This window comes from Pantherophis guttatus, chromosome 7, assembly GCF_059756535.1.
Source record: "Pantherophis guttatus breed Tessera chromosome 7, ASM5975653v1, whole genome shotgun sequence".
Classification (NCBI taxonomy): Eukaryota; Metazoa; Chordata; class Lepidosauria; order Squamata; family Colubridae; genus Pantherophis; species Pantherophis guttatus.
In genome coordinates, this window is record NC_142069.1 from 24,538,351 (window position 1) to 24,553,687 (window position 15,337).

At 37.6% G+C, this 15,337-nt stretch overlaps 1 protein-coding gene across 4 annotated transcripts in view; it reads left to right on the plus strand.

Moving 5' to 3' along the window:
* HCFC2 (host cell factor C2) overlaps positions 1-10,842 on the plus strand; it is a 31,806-nt gene extending 20,964 nt beyond the window's left edge. The window contains exons 11-16 of one of the 4 annotated variants that reach the window (XM_034403425.2): positions 464-643; positions 2,618-2,682; positions 4,051-4,191; positions 4,987-5,172; positions 5,898-6,183; positions 8,538-10,834. In XM_034403425.2, coding sequence (XP_034259316.2) covers positions 464-643; positions 2,618-2,682; positions 4,051-4,191; positions 4,987-5,172; positions 5,898-6,183; positions 8,538-8,563 — 884 coding nt within the window. In that variant the 3' untranslated portion in view covers positions 8,564-10,834. Of the gene's footprint in view, positions 1-463; positions 644-2,617; positions 2,683-4,050; positions 4,192-4,986; positions 5,173-5,897; positions 6,184-8,537 lie in introns of all 4 variants that reach the window. The other 3 variants (XM_034403426.2, XM_034403427.2, XM_034403429.2) reach the window with 3 other exon arrangements.
* The last annotated feature ends 4,495 nt before the right edge of the window (positions 10,843-15,337 follow it).

Here is a 15,337-nt window from a genome sequence, read left to right on the forward strand (position 1 = left end):
AAGAATGGATGTTAATGCTTCAATTTTTATTAATACATTTTTATTATTATTATTGTCAATGGAAATGATGTCGAAGCAACAGTGGCGGATAACATTTATCACAGAGAGTTATTCTATGTGGAATTGTCCCATGGCGAGTTGTCCCACAGCGAGTTGGTTGTGGCAAGATGGCTGCGGCGAGTTGTCCCATTCCATAAAAATGAGCATACTAGACAAAACCATGTAGAGACACCCCCTCTTTGATTTTGTTTTTAATAAGTTTTTAAAATAGATTTAATGCGAGTAAACATTCAAAACGGATATCTCATATACCCTGAAGACCTAAAACCATGTTATTAAACCAGTTTGCTGCATGGACATCCCAGCTACATCTGAAGGAAAAGAATTTCTGTAGAAAACAAACATCTATTAATTTCTGTCTTGGGATCATATGTGATGGGCTTTTGCTTTTCTCTCCTTTCAGATCCTCAGAGGTCAGCAAATCTAAATGAATCACTTGACTTTGATTCAAGATCTTCCCAAATAGATACTTCTACATCTAGCATAGCCTCCACCACACAAAACATAGTAACCCAGCAGACTGTTAGAACCAATTCGTCAAACGGGGCAGTTGCAAAAGATGAAACTTCATTATTATCAACAGGTAGTTCAAACCTGGAAGTCAGAGCGTGTCACATTTTGTATTTTGAATCACATTCATTATGGGGTTTTTTTTTTCATGCTTGTTATAGAATTCCATTTCTTGAATAGCATCAAGATGTACACATCTAACATTTTTAACCAAGCTATAAATAGGTTTTTATAACACATGCAGGCAGTGCCTTTGCTTGAATCAATAAATCATATATTAAGCTTAATTCCTCATTTCATTCAGACTGAGGAAAGATGGTTTCCTGGTTTATACCAAGCCAGGCCATTAAGCCAGCTTTAAATTGTAGATGAATATTAATTTATTGTAGATGAATATTAATAAATTGTAGATGAATATTAGTTTAATGGCCTGGCTTGGCATATTCATATTTTTGAAGTTTAGATGAAATGGGAAGCTAGGGTAGATAGAACAATTTCCAGTTTTTCAGCATGTGTGCAGGTATAAAGATTTGTTTATGCAATGACTTATAAAGCAAAACAGTGATAAAATGAGTTCTTTAAGATGCAGATAAGCATATCTGCTCCTAAGGAAGGTGAGGACATCTTAGGCCAGTCTAAACCATAAGGGTATCTTTAAGTTTGCCTTTTCTTTAACCAGATGATCTATATTTTGAGATCTCAACATGAACTGTTTAGTTCTTGGTGTAATAATTTTATTTAGCCTTTCCCTTATTGTTCTTATACCCTTGTGGATTAAAAAAAAACACATTAGAATGTTAGGTTTCTTTTGGTTTTCTTCTCAATTGGAAATAATATTTAATTTGGATTGAATGCAGATATTATTATTTTTGCAATTTTTTAACTTCCGATACATATGCAGTATATGAAATTATCATGCTGTATGAATGAAGTTTTAGATATTTGAGTTACAAATAACTCTTTTTAAAACTGCATTTTTCAAAAAACAATGGTGGAGATTTGTTGCAGGCCAGATCAATTATTTGTTTCCATATATTTAGTTTATATTTTGAATGAAGTTGGGCTATAAATATTCCAAGTTTTAATTAAATCACTGGCATCTAAAATTACAATTTTAACTATTCACAATACTTAATATTATTAAGCATATTAATATTCATTGTGCCATATATTTTTAATATGTTCCAAAAAATGTAGGAGAAGGAATATGTTTGTTTGTTTTTTTAAAAAAGGCTGGAATCTGGTAAATGTACAATATCTTGCCGAAGATGCCACATCAAAATATAGAATTTTGAACCTTGGTAGCCCTTGATTACTGTATTTTTCAGAGTATAAGATGCACCTTTCCCCCCAAAAAAAGAGGGTGAAAATCTGGGTGCGTCTTATGCTCCGAATGTAGCCCTGCCCAGCTTCTCAAACTGAGGTTTCTGAAAAAAGCATCAGAAATGAAGCTTCAGAAAAGAAGCCCCCAACAGAGCTTCAGAGGCTTTTTTTCTGAAGCTCTGTTTCAGAGGCTTTCAGAGGCAGGAAAAAGTTTTTTCTGAAACAGAGTTTCAGAGGCAGAAAAAAAAGCAAAAAAAAGCAAGGCACAGAGCTCACAACTAAGGAGCCTGTTGCTAAAATTCACCTCTGGGAACAGCTGATTGGGGGTATTCTGGGAGGCCGATATACCTGCCAATCAGCTTTTTCCTTATTTTTCTCCCCAAAAACTAAGGTGCGTCTTATACTCCGATGCGTCTTATACTCAGAAAAATACGGTACTTTTTAAAAATGAAGCTATTTTTATTTAATTTTGCATGGTCTAAATTGAATTCAAGTTTATTTTTTTCATTCAGCCTATATTTATCTGTTCTTGATAGTCATGCATTACAGGTAGTTTGTCAGTTGCTTTCCAAGTAAAAAGCCAGCATTTTGCTTCCTGCCTGTAGAACAGAAATGTTATGAAACTTTATCTCTGAAAGTGATAACGAGATTTCCACTGTTGATGGATTTCTTTTTGAAAGTGTTTGTAATTGTAGTAAAAGAATTTCAAATGTGTTTCTCCTAGTTAAAGAGTCTCCAGTGCCCTCAACTAGAATTATTAACCCTCTTGATTCAGCTATACAATCACCTGTAAGTACATGACACATTTTGAGCAGCAGATATTGCCAATACGATTTATCGCTTAGATAATCAGAGGTGGGCTTCACATACTGTAGCAATTGGTTTGCTCAGCACTGGAAATGTGAGCGCTTGCGTGCGGTGTCACAAAACACAATAATTCACTCGCATGCGGCGTCCACAATGCACGCAACATCAAACAACACAGCAATTTGCTCGTGTGCACCGCCCAAACATACGTGCAGCGTCAAAAACACAGCAATATAGGACGGGATTGCGCCCGGGCAGGTGGGCGGGGGTGGGCCCACCCGCAGGTCGCCACTACTGGTTCGCCCGAACTGGCTGAATACCACCTCTGTAGAGAATGATCAGTATTTATGTTATCAGTTTCCTCAGTTAGTTGGAAACTGAGTCAGTCATGCCATTTGCAGACTTGACAACTTTTATTCTGTATATGCCTTAATTGCTCATTCTATAAAAAGCATTAGTTTAACGTAGCATCGGCAACTATGACATCAGATTGATTTCAGTTGCTATCTTGACTTTTCTGCAGCATGCAGTTATATTAACAATATTTCACAGAGGGCTAGAATAAGCGGTTGGATGACTTTAAATACATTGGGAGTGGTGCAGTGGCCTAGAGGTGGAGCTCTCGCCTCACAATCAGGAGGTTAGAGGCAGATATTTCTCTCTCTGAGCAAACTGAGAATATATCTGCTGAACAAAACTCCACATTGGCAACAGGAAGGGCATCCGGCCATTAAAGCACTCTGCTAGCTCCATTCAGTTGCCCAGACTCCGCCCCACAAGGGATTATGGGGTCGTTAAAAGAAGATGATGACTTTAAATACATTGTACAAGCAGACTTATAACCACAATTGGGATTGGAATTTTCCACAAGTCGTTGCAGTCCTAAAGTGCATCAGGCCTGCTTTTATGATAGTTTTTACACTAGTCATTCAGTGAATCCAGCTCAGTGGGTGTTTTTTGCTGGAAATAATCGTAAGCACGTAGCCGCAGGACATTGCAACTGGTCATAAATGTCAGCTGAGTGCCCAAGTTGCAGTCACATGACAATGAGAGTCATTTTACAGTTGTAAATGGAAGTATAGGTTGTGAGTTACTTTTTCCAAGGCCATTGTAACTTTGAACAGTCTTTAAATGAATGGTCGTAAATCAAGGACTACCCGTGTCAATGGAAATTGACATGTGTAGTACTATCACATAATCTGCTCTCTCCTACTATTGGTAAGGCTGTCATTATAGGATGGGGAGATTTAATTCCTTCCACATTCAGGTCTCCAAGACTGAATTGTATATTAGACTCTTGATGTGGAGAACGTCCATACTTTTAACTACTGCCTGCTCTTTGAATTATAGAAAACTTCACCACCAAAGCAGAATGCAAGAGTGAGGACACAAGAACGAAAGTGGAATGATGTTGGGATTTTTCAAAGCAATACGGCATTAGTGAGCCAGTTTTATTTGCTGCAAGAAGAAAAGATTCTTTCCAGCAAGAAGGTCTGTTGGATTTTCCTATTAAATAGTAACAACAAAATTAAGTAGGGATGTGACTGGATCTTGGAAGCTGAGATGAAGGAATTAGTATCTTATGTAAAGAACTAAACAAACCTGTGCCCTATGCCATTCTAGTTATTGTGGTTATGGGTTTGTTGTATTTACATCAGGGGTGGGTTCTACTTACATTTACTACCGGTTCCTAACGGGAGCACACACACTTCTGCGCAGGTGCAGATTGCCAAGTACGATGTCAGGGTGGGTGGGCAGACCTTCCCACTACTTTAACTACCGGTTCTCAAGAACCAGACAGAACCAGGAGCAACCCAACACTGATTTACATAGTCTTTTTCTGTCGCCAGTTAATTTTAAAAATTTCCTCTTTCAATTTGGGAACTCTGTTTTTTTTTTAAGGCAGAGAGTTGCATCGGCTTTTATAAAAATGAAATTCAGTGTCCCATCATGTATCATGTTCCACTCTCCCATTTACATCCATGGATCTTAAAAACATTCAAAGCTGTTTTTGCTTAATGGGCAGCTGTGCTGGAAAGCTCTTCCTAATAGGAAATTCAATCTAGAACAGGGGTGTCAAAGTCGCAGCATCACGGCGGCGTCTCATGACATACCACAACTTTTTCCCCTTCGCTAAACCAGGTGTGGGCATGGCCAGCGCATGACGCATCCGGCCCGTGGGCCGCGAGTTTGACACCCTTGATCTAGAACATAAGGAGTCTTTAGCACCTGTGTTTTAAGAAAAGCAAATAATTATTTATTTCTTTTCATGTTACTTATGTTTAGGGAGACAATACAGATATTCCAAACGCCAGTTTATTTAAGAAACAGGATCTCGTTCCTGGCACTTTATACAGGTTCAGGGTTGCTGCAATTAATGGATGCGGTGTAGGGCCTTTCAGCAAAATCAGTGAATTTAAGACATGCATCCCTGGATTTCCCGGAGCACCTTCAATTGTCAAAATTAGCAAGGTAATCATTCTTCCTTCTTTCTTCCTTCTCTGTAAATCTGAATAGGGAACTCATGAAAGGCTTAGAGAAATGAATGTTCCTTGGAAAAGCCGGCAGTGGTAAAATATGGCATTGTGAGCAAAGTTAAGCAATTTTGAGTTGACCAAAAAAACCCACCTCTGAGTAGTCATCAGACTTTTGTTACAGTGGTTAACAATATGGATTCTTAATGGAAAAATCTTGCTGTTAAATCCAAGATTGGATCTTGGAGCAGCCCTTAGTCATGATGTAACTTCTATTTTCATATATAGAACCTTATATATATATATAGTACATTATAATAATGTACCTTACAGGGTTACTGGAGTTATAACTGAAACACTGTAAAATCTCATAATCTCAACATAGACATGTGTTTTGAAGGACAGTATTTAATCCCGGATTGGCATATCATGCGAAGCCTGTTTTATTTAACCATGTTTTATTGAATAAACCATCGGTTACTCCGTTCTCAGATCACACTCAGAAACACAGTATATTTGCAGTCTTGAACTGAATTTTCATAACACGCTAACCCGGAAAGCTATATTATGGCTCAGTACAATGTATGAGCTGAAGAGTGCCTCTGCGTTTTTCGCTCAGTATTGAGCAACAAAGTAATCTGCACATACCAGAAATTAGAGAACAAAATTACAGTTTCTCTCTCTAGAATTGTAAAGGGAGGGGTTTTTTTGCTTCTTCCTTAGAGCGCAGACTGTATTCATCTTTCATGGGAGCCTCCAGTTTCCCCTTCGGGAAATATCTTGGAATATTCCGCTTATTTGGCAATAAGAACCACCCAGCTTCATGAAAATCCTAATCAACTTATGTTCATGAAAATCTATTGTGGCCTTAAGACCTCATGTACAGTGACTGATGCCCAGCTTGCAAACGCTCACGTTGATCATACATCCAAGCCGGCCATTGTGTTTAGGATTTCGGCCAAGAATGAGAGGGGGTACGGACCAGCCACACAGGTTCGATGGCTCCAAGGTAAATTGAGTGGTTGAACCAAATCTTTCTCAATACAGGTAGTCCTCAATTTATGACCACAATTGAGCCCAGAGTTTATGTTGTTAAGTGAGAAATTTGTTAAGTGAATTTTATTTATTTATTTATTTATTGGTTCGATTTATATGACGCCCTTCTCCGGAGACTCAGGGCAGCTTACAATGCATTAAGCAATAGCCTTCATACTTTTGTATATACCTGCTTAGTAGGGCTTTCGGCCTCCCCTAAGTGGTGTTCTTTTTTTTATACAAAGTCAGCTTATTGCCCCCACAATCCGGATCCTCATTTTACCTACCTCGAAAGGATGGAAGGCTGAGTCAACCTTGAGCCTGGTGAGATTTGAACTTGCAGTAATTGCAGGCAGCTGGTGTTACTTAACAGCGCTGTAGTCTGCTGTGCCACCAAAGCTCTTTGGGAATTTTGCCCCATTCTATGATTTTTCTTGCCATATTTGTTAAGTGAATCACTGCAGCTGTTAAATTTAGTAACACGGTTGTTAAGTGATCTATCTTGATCCGTTCCATTCGGGTTTCAGACCTGGGTATAGCACGAAAACGGCATTGGTCGCATTGGTTGATGATCTCTGGAGGGCTCGGGATAGGGGTTTTTCCTCTATCCTGGTCCTATTAGATCTCTCAGCAGCTTTTGATACCATCGACCATGGTATCATGCTGCGTTGGTTAGAGGGGTTACGAGTGGGAGGCACCGTGCTGCGGTGGTTCTCCTCCTTTCTCTCTGACTGGTCGCAGTTTGTGTTGACAGGGGGCCAGAAGTCGACCTCGAGGCGCCTCATGTGTGGGATGCCGCAATGGTCGGTCCTCTCACCTCTTCTGTTCAACATTTATGTGAAGCCACTGGGTGAGATCATCCGTTGTTTCGGGGTGCAGTTCCACCAGTACGCTGATGACACCCAGCTGTACATCTCCACCCCGGACCACCCCAATGATGCCCTTGATGTGATGTCCCAGTGTCTGGAGGCTGTGCGGATCTGGATGGGGAGAAACAGGCTCAAGCTCAACCCGTCCAAGACTGAGTGGCTGTGGCTTCCGGCGTCCCGATATAGTCAGGTGGTGCCATCTCTGACTATTGGGGACGAGTCGTTGGCCCCCACGGAGAGGGCTCGCAACTTGGGTGTCCTCCTGGATGCACGGCTGTCCTTAGAAGAACATGTGACGGCTGTGGCCACGGGGGCTTTTTATCAGGTTCGCCTGATCCGCCTGTTGCGTCCCTTTCTGGATCAGGACTCCCTATGCACGGTCACTCATGCCCTCATCACTTCCCACCTGGACTATTGTAATGCTCTCTACATGGGGCTCCCCCGAAGAGCACCCGGAGGCTCCAACTGGTCCAGAATGCGGCTGCGCGGGTGGTTATGGGAGCGTCATGGCGCTCCATGTAACACCTCTCCTGCACAAGCTGCACTGGTTCCCGGTGGTCCTCCAGGTGCGATTCAAGGTATTGGTTACCACCTTTAGAGTGCTCTATGGCTTAGGACCCGGGTATTTACAAGACCGCCTGCTGCTACCAATAGCCTCCCACCGGCCAGTTCGCTCCCACAGAGAGGGGCTCCTCCGGGTGCCATCGGCCAAGCAATGTCGGCTGGCGACCCCCAGGGGCAGAGCCTTCTCTGTGGGGGCTCCTGCCCTCTGGAACGAATTGCCCCCTGAGATGCAGAGGATTCCCGACTTGCGCACCTTCTGCCGGGCCCTCAAGACACTTCTATTTCAACAAGCCGGGCTGGCCTAATTTTTAAATTTTAATTGTTAATTCTTTTTTAAACACTTAAATTGGGTTGTTTATTTTAATTATATGGGCCAAACTATTTAATATTTTTAAACTATTTTTTAAATTTTATATTTGTGGGTTTTATGCTGGCTGTACACCGCCCTGAGTCCCTTTGGGAGAAGGGCGGTATATAAATTAAATTAATAACAATAAAAAATAATAATAAATCTGGCTTCCCTGTTAATTTTGCTTGTCAGAAGGCCGCCAAAGGTGATCACATGACCCTGGGACACTGCAGCCGTCATAAATATGAACCAGTTGTCAAGCATCAGAAGATAAATCACATGACCATGGGGATGCTGCAGTGGTCATAAGTGTGACCGTTAGCGCCGTTGTAGCTTTGAACAGTCACTAAATGAACTGTTATAAATCAAGGACTATTGAAATATGTGAAAAAATATTTTTCAAGAATATATATGATAAATTTTCAGTTTTAGCTCTATATAATGTAGCTTTAGTTAGCCTTGACAATATTTCTTTGTTCAAACAGTTAACCAACAAATCAAATAAGTATGCTTGAAGATGTAACAAAACTTTCTCTTTCCTTACAGAAATGAAAACATCAAGCTCAAAGTAGAAGCAGGATATTACACTGCGGATTATGAATTGGCAGTTAGTACTCTTGAAGTTTTATGGATCTTCCAAATATTTCATTTTATGCCAGCTTGAGATCAGCATGGTACAGTCTTGAAAAACTAGGCCTATAGTGATCATATTTTTTGGTAGTACTTTATCCAGCATGGTCACTGGCTACTATCCAGAAGGTTAAGTAATAATCTGAATTTTTGGAGAGTCTTCCTTACAACATCTCCTAACACAGGGATCCCCAGTTGTGTTAGCTTCCAACACATAGGGAAGGGCCATAGCTCAATGACTGAGCATGGGCCTTGCATGTGAAAGGTGCCAAGGGAAAATCTCTGGCTAGTCCAGCTGGGGTTGAGAAAGGCCCTGTCTGAAAGCTCAGAGAATTGCTCGTGATTAATGTAGACAATCTTGAGTTAGATTATGGTTTGAATAAGGCTCTTTGTGTTCCTAAACATAGGTGCTCAATTACTGCTTAAATTTCATTAAATTTAAAAAGCAAATTTGTGATGTGTTATGAAAATTGCTTAAAGAGAAATTTACCAGAGGAGGAGGAAGAATAATAATGTGTTTAAGTCACATAATTGGTGAGATGGGAGGCATAAAAAGTATATAAATAGTAATTTCTCTTTAAATTATTTTCAGGACAGATTTATAAATGTTTAAGATAGAACTCAGAGGTTTGCTTGGGGAGCAAATAAGCAAGTCCCCAAAAACTTTGCTTGTGTTCAGATCCTCATGGATGATGGTCTGTAAAACTATTGTAGAATGAGCTGTTTGAAGACTGTCGTAAATATAAAGCATCAGAGATGCTGAAAGTGAATTATTTGGTGTTCAACAGCATAATAATGGCCTTTTTTATCATTAATACTGGTTAATTGAGTTACCTTTTTACAATAGTAACTATTTCAGAGAAAAGTGATTTGTCTTAGGCTTTTATTCGTTCATTTTTGTGCCATAAGTAGGGCTGCTTTTGATGTACAGCTTTATTCATGGGTATGAGTTTCATCACTTATCAAAAAAATTAGGAAACAAGGCAGTATGTATCCTTGTCAAACAAGAGTTGTTTCCCTACCTAATTACTCACATGTTTTCAAAAGTATTTGTAGGAGTGACTTGGAGGGAATGAAAGCCATCATATAAAAATTATCTCTGTAGAATGAATTATAGTTTTGTGCTGAGACAGCGTACAGCAGTGTGCCTTTGTCCAGTGAGAGGTTAAAAGACTCTTGAGTTAACATGATGGCCAGCCTAAGAATGAAAAACAACTTCAACAAGCAGAGGCTATACTCAAGTTACTATTGTGGACACCACAATCAACTGGTTACATTCATTCATTTAAAGCTGCAGTTGTGCAGAATCTACAAGCCCACACAGTTCTGTTGCCCGTATTTCTGTAGCATCAAGATACAGTGCTTACCAAAATTCAGCATTGTTAATTTTTGATAGTGCATTTTTTTCTGGTTTTAATAAAGGGCTAAAACTAGTGCTTTAACGCCTTCTTACCTGCTGCCTGAGAAGCAAATGGAAAATGTCTCCATTAATTCCCTGGCAGGTTCCTGTCTTTCTAGTATCCACAAAAAAATGCAACCCAGGCTGCAAAACACCAGACTGTGCAATGGGTATAAATCCCATTGAGTTGAGTAGAGCTTATTTCTGAACAATTTTGCATAAAGAATTTTTTTAATGCTACCCATAATGGATAGGTTAATGACCTAATTTTGGAACGAAGGCAAAGCTGATGTGATGCCGTAGGTCAGTACAGGGCTTCCAGCAAACTCTGGCCATTTGGCTTAATACAATGACATTATAAGGTAGAACCCAAAAGATAAGCATCAAATGCAGTCCCCCAAGTATGACAAATCATAAGTGAGCAGATGATGCTCCTGTTCCACCTGAATTTGATATATATGCAGATTTGTTCTTCTCTGGCTTATATTTTGTATTCATGTTTAGTGTAACAAAGATACTTTTGTTTACAGTAACTTAAAATGTATAGAATATTTTAATATATTCATTTTTGTAAAGATTTTTCTAGTGTTTACAAACACATATTCTAATCTTTGAGAATATCCTAATATGCAAATTGCTAAACTAGTCACTTCTGTTATGAAAAGCAAACTCTGTGTAAATGCACTACTATTAATTTCTCATGGGCATAGAAATGTTAAAATCTGTAGAAAGTTTGAACGTATACAAAAGTACTCCATAATGAATGCATCACATACCCCCCCACACACAAAAAAAAAACCCGAAGAAAAAAAAGGGAAAGAATCCTACGCTTTGTTTTGGCATAATCATGCTATTTTGCACTAGTAAGAATTGTAACATTTTTGTGTTGCTTCCAGAAACTAACTATATTGATCTAAAGTTAAAGCAGATTTGCACATCTTTGCATTGCTTTTCCAACACAAGTTTTTCATGACTTTCCTCAAAGGCTTGGGATTTTATTTTGCTAATTGCCTTAGTTTCCTATCATAATATTGGATTTCTGTAACATTTTTATCTTAATCATGTTATGACTAATGTGCCAGCTGCTTCATTGCCCTTCACAGTTTTTCTACATGAGACAGCAAAATAGTGCAAGTGCACCAAAAAGTAATAATCTAGACTTATGTTCAGAATGCCAGTGTGCACTTTTATCTACCACCTTATGTAGCAAAAATGTGTATGAAGCACTTACTGGGAATGTTAATCTGTTCCTAAGCACACAAGTGTATTAAATAGAGGCATTTAGATGCCGTTTTATACATGAGTAATTGTTTATCATAATATAGCATAAAGTGGCTAAATTGTGCCAGTATATAATATAGGTGGTGAATAGAGCTTAATGATGCATCCCACAGGGATATTTCTGTGAACAATAGTGTTTTTTACATTAATTTGCATGGACCTTATACAGGTTCCTGTGGATTGCATCCTTTGGCATCTAAATAAAATGATTTTTTTAAAAAAAATAATCTCTATTTTGAAACCTGATTTAGTGCATATGTGCAATAAAATGAATATTTTGCACTTCAGTTTTCCATCAATGCATAAGAATTAAGATGGGAATCACTTGATCTGCAAGGATCAATTTTAAAGTGGATTATGATAATACTAATGCTTTACTATCATTCCATGTTCACAGTTACAAAACATCTTTGAGAAGGCCCGTTGTAACCCATTCTTAGGTAGATCAAACTGGGATAAATTCATTTGAAGAAAGTCTGTTTTGGCTTAGTTCCTAGTAAACCATAAGATGATTGGATATATGAATTATTGCTTATGATATATTAATTAAGCCACTGTGATTTTCATGGTTTATGGCTTAATATAAGACAAACCATTATGGCTTCCACAAAACGGTTTAGCATACCAGTGAGTTCGTGGTTTGGATAGAATTAGGACCCAACTCCCCCACTTTTATCTCTGGTACTTATGAATAATCTTCTTCCGGATATATTTGAATAACAGTGGCAAACAGTTTGATGTATGGGAACAGGTGGTTTGTCCCTCAGATGTGTGGGGACTGAAATTTCCAGAATAGTGGCTAAAAGCTTCAGTCTTAAGACATCAGGAGAGAGGCAGGTGGAGAAAGCCACCCTAAGATAATAAAATTCTAACTTTACAATAATCATATTGATGCAGCACAATCTGTGATGCCGTGAAAAGTAGCGGCCTACTTGTTAAAAGCTTTCTAATAAATTAGAAATTAAGTAGCACTTTTTACTGGCTACTCTCTAAGAAGGAATAAGTTCCATCAACAAACTTTTGTGTACATTAGTCAGCTGACAGTAACTTTTGCTTACTGGGTTTTTCCTGAGATAAATATTTGCCGTGTGATATAAAGAGAATGGGATGGGATGTCAGTTATACTACCTATACAACCCTGTGTCTATTTGTGGCATAATAATACAGATGCTCAGAGTGAAACTAACATACTCTTTCATGCACCTTATATGTACCCTTTCCTAAGGCAAGTATGTAACGACACCCCAGAGAAAATATATGTTGCAGCCATAAAATTCTGGTTGTTCTTAGCAATTAAAAATCACTCAAGCGAACATTAGATTTTTGAAACGAGTACTGTGAAATGGAAACTTCAAAAATCTATAAATACATTCTTCAAAGTTGAAGGTAATATTTCCTGAGAAGGTCCATTTTAGATGCTCGGAGAATTTCAGCTCTTCCTTGAATTGTCATAAGAAATGTGCTTCCTTTCACTTTACCTGCCACATACTTCCAACTCTGGATTGAATCCAGATATCCCAGTGGTTACAGGGTCAAAGAGAAGTACCTTTAAGAACTCACTCAACATAGTTGTAGTGTTTTGTTTTCTATAACTTTTTTGAACTAGGAGGCCTACTGTGACAGAATGTGAGAATTATATGGCTATTAATAACTTTTGATTGTAGATACCTTACTTAACAATATGATCTGTTGAGTATATCTGTGAGTATTTTGCACTTTTGAGTTCATATATTTCTGCACTTGTTTTAAGAGTATGTCATGATTACCAAAGGTAAAAATTGTCATGGTGTTAATTCAGACCTGAGATTCAGTGTACATGTGCTTATGCCAATAGGCTATTATGATTTAACCACAATTCAGCAGTTTTCCATATAGAACTAGATTAGTAACAAGTGTAGAATTTCTTTGGTAGCCTCACCCATACATTGTGTAGCTATTTTTGCAGCCTGATTCTCTTAATAGCACTTAAAATGTATTTCATCCAACTATAAATTTATATTTGAACCATATTCTGTTTAAAAGTATCAATATATTTGGATAAATGTGTCAACCTAAGTTCATTTAAAATATATATAAAATCAGACTATTTGGGAAACTGGTTGTTGGTTTGTTTTTTTGCTTGCTTTTGTAAATATATGTATAACAATCTTGTATCAATTAGTCCATCCTGTTCCAATTTCAATAATAGACTTAGTATCAATCTTTATACATGGAAAAGTCTGTTGCTGTTTATTCAACTTCAGTTTTGTTTGTGACATGGAGTGTGAATAAAACTTTGGCATGGTTCAGAGGGTCATATATGTATTTAATAAACTGATACAAATAAGCCTTTTGCCTATGTATGCGGATTGCAGTTCCACATAACTGCTTAACCAGTCTTAGAATAAAATTGAAGTATGAAAATCAGCTTTATGGTTTCATACACTGGTTGTTCTAAAACATATACTCATATGCTGGATTTAGTAAAATGGAATACACCAATTAATTTGACATTTTTCCCATTGACCTACTGAATAAAATACAGTACTTAAGTGTTGTAAAAATGCTGAGTAATTATTCAGTAAGATATATAAGAATGAGGAAAAAAGGCTCATGTGTCTGTTTGTTTACTAAAGTAATGTGACCATCTGAATGCAGCCATTTTTACATATGATTTATAGCAATATTTGACCATAGTTTTGAAGTAGGCTGAACCAGTAAATCAGTCTTTAACAAAAATGACACCACAGTTAACTGGAATTCTGAAGTGATGGTTAAAGCCAGCTATTTATGGTCTTATGATCTGCAGCTGAAATGTCTTGAGAGAAATCCAATATTTTCTATAATAAAAGTAGCATTGTTATTTGTAATAAAGTGATTTGTCCTAATGTTTTTGTTTTTTTTTAAACCTATAGTATTAGTTAAATCAATGCAACTTTCAATAGTAATAATTATATTTAGAAATAAACGTTTCACATATTCACATTGCAGAGTGGAGTTTAGTGTTCTAAGAAGCTAAATCCTGCAATATGTTATTTTGGCTTTAGTGCAGGGGAAAACAAGGTGATCTGTGTGGGGTTGATTTTTAAGTATAATAAAACTTTATGATTATCTCAACTCAACCTGAATCATGTGAACAAATCTAATTAAGCTGTGGATAGAGATGTAGAATGTTTAAATACACCTCAAGTTTAGCATGTTAGATTTGCTTCATTTCTTAAACAGATTTAATACCGCAAGTTCAGTATTTATAATAGGATTGATATTAATACTATAATCCGGATAGTTACATTTATCACAAAGCCCATGTTTAACTATAGAACCAATAAAACGCTGAACAGATTTCCCCCCCTTCTAGGAATTCAAGGGAGCATATTTTTTTCTCTCTTTATCACCTTGTGAAATAAGTTGAGCTGAAAGTAACTGGCTCAAAGTAATAAAGTGATCCTTTGTGGCTGCAAGTGGATTTGCATCTCCACTGTCTTAGTAAGTGCACTGCAAATTCATATATGCAAGCTTGTTTATCAAATGTTTGGTAGCTTCATAAATGTGTCTCTTTACTGGATTGCTACACTTCAATTTCATTTGAGACTTGTATTGCACAATGCAATGACTTAAGCTTTATTAAAAGGTAATTATTCACATTTTTCCCAAATCACTTAATCAGTTTGATTTCACATGAGGTGAATCATGTTAATTCTGATTATAACATTTGATAACCAATATCAAATAAATTAACTTTCTAGAAAATTAATTTGGTAATTTGCATTCCAAGTTTCCAACAGCTTTTCAGATTCTCCCACATTTGTTTTTATTGCACCATATCTACAGCTTTCCAAAAACAAAAATGTGTATTAATTTCTCTTAACCTGTTGCAACTAATGAGAGAGATGCTTTCTCTATTGGTGCTATTTTTTTAAATAAATCATCGTGGATGATAATATCCCAAATGTGCTTTTTCAGGAGGAAACTGGACTTTCATGTTTTTTCTTTGAAGATGTTTCGTTTCTCATCCAAGGAGCTTCTTCAGCTCTGACAGTGGGGAATGGAAGGATTT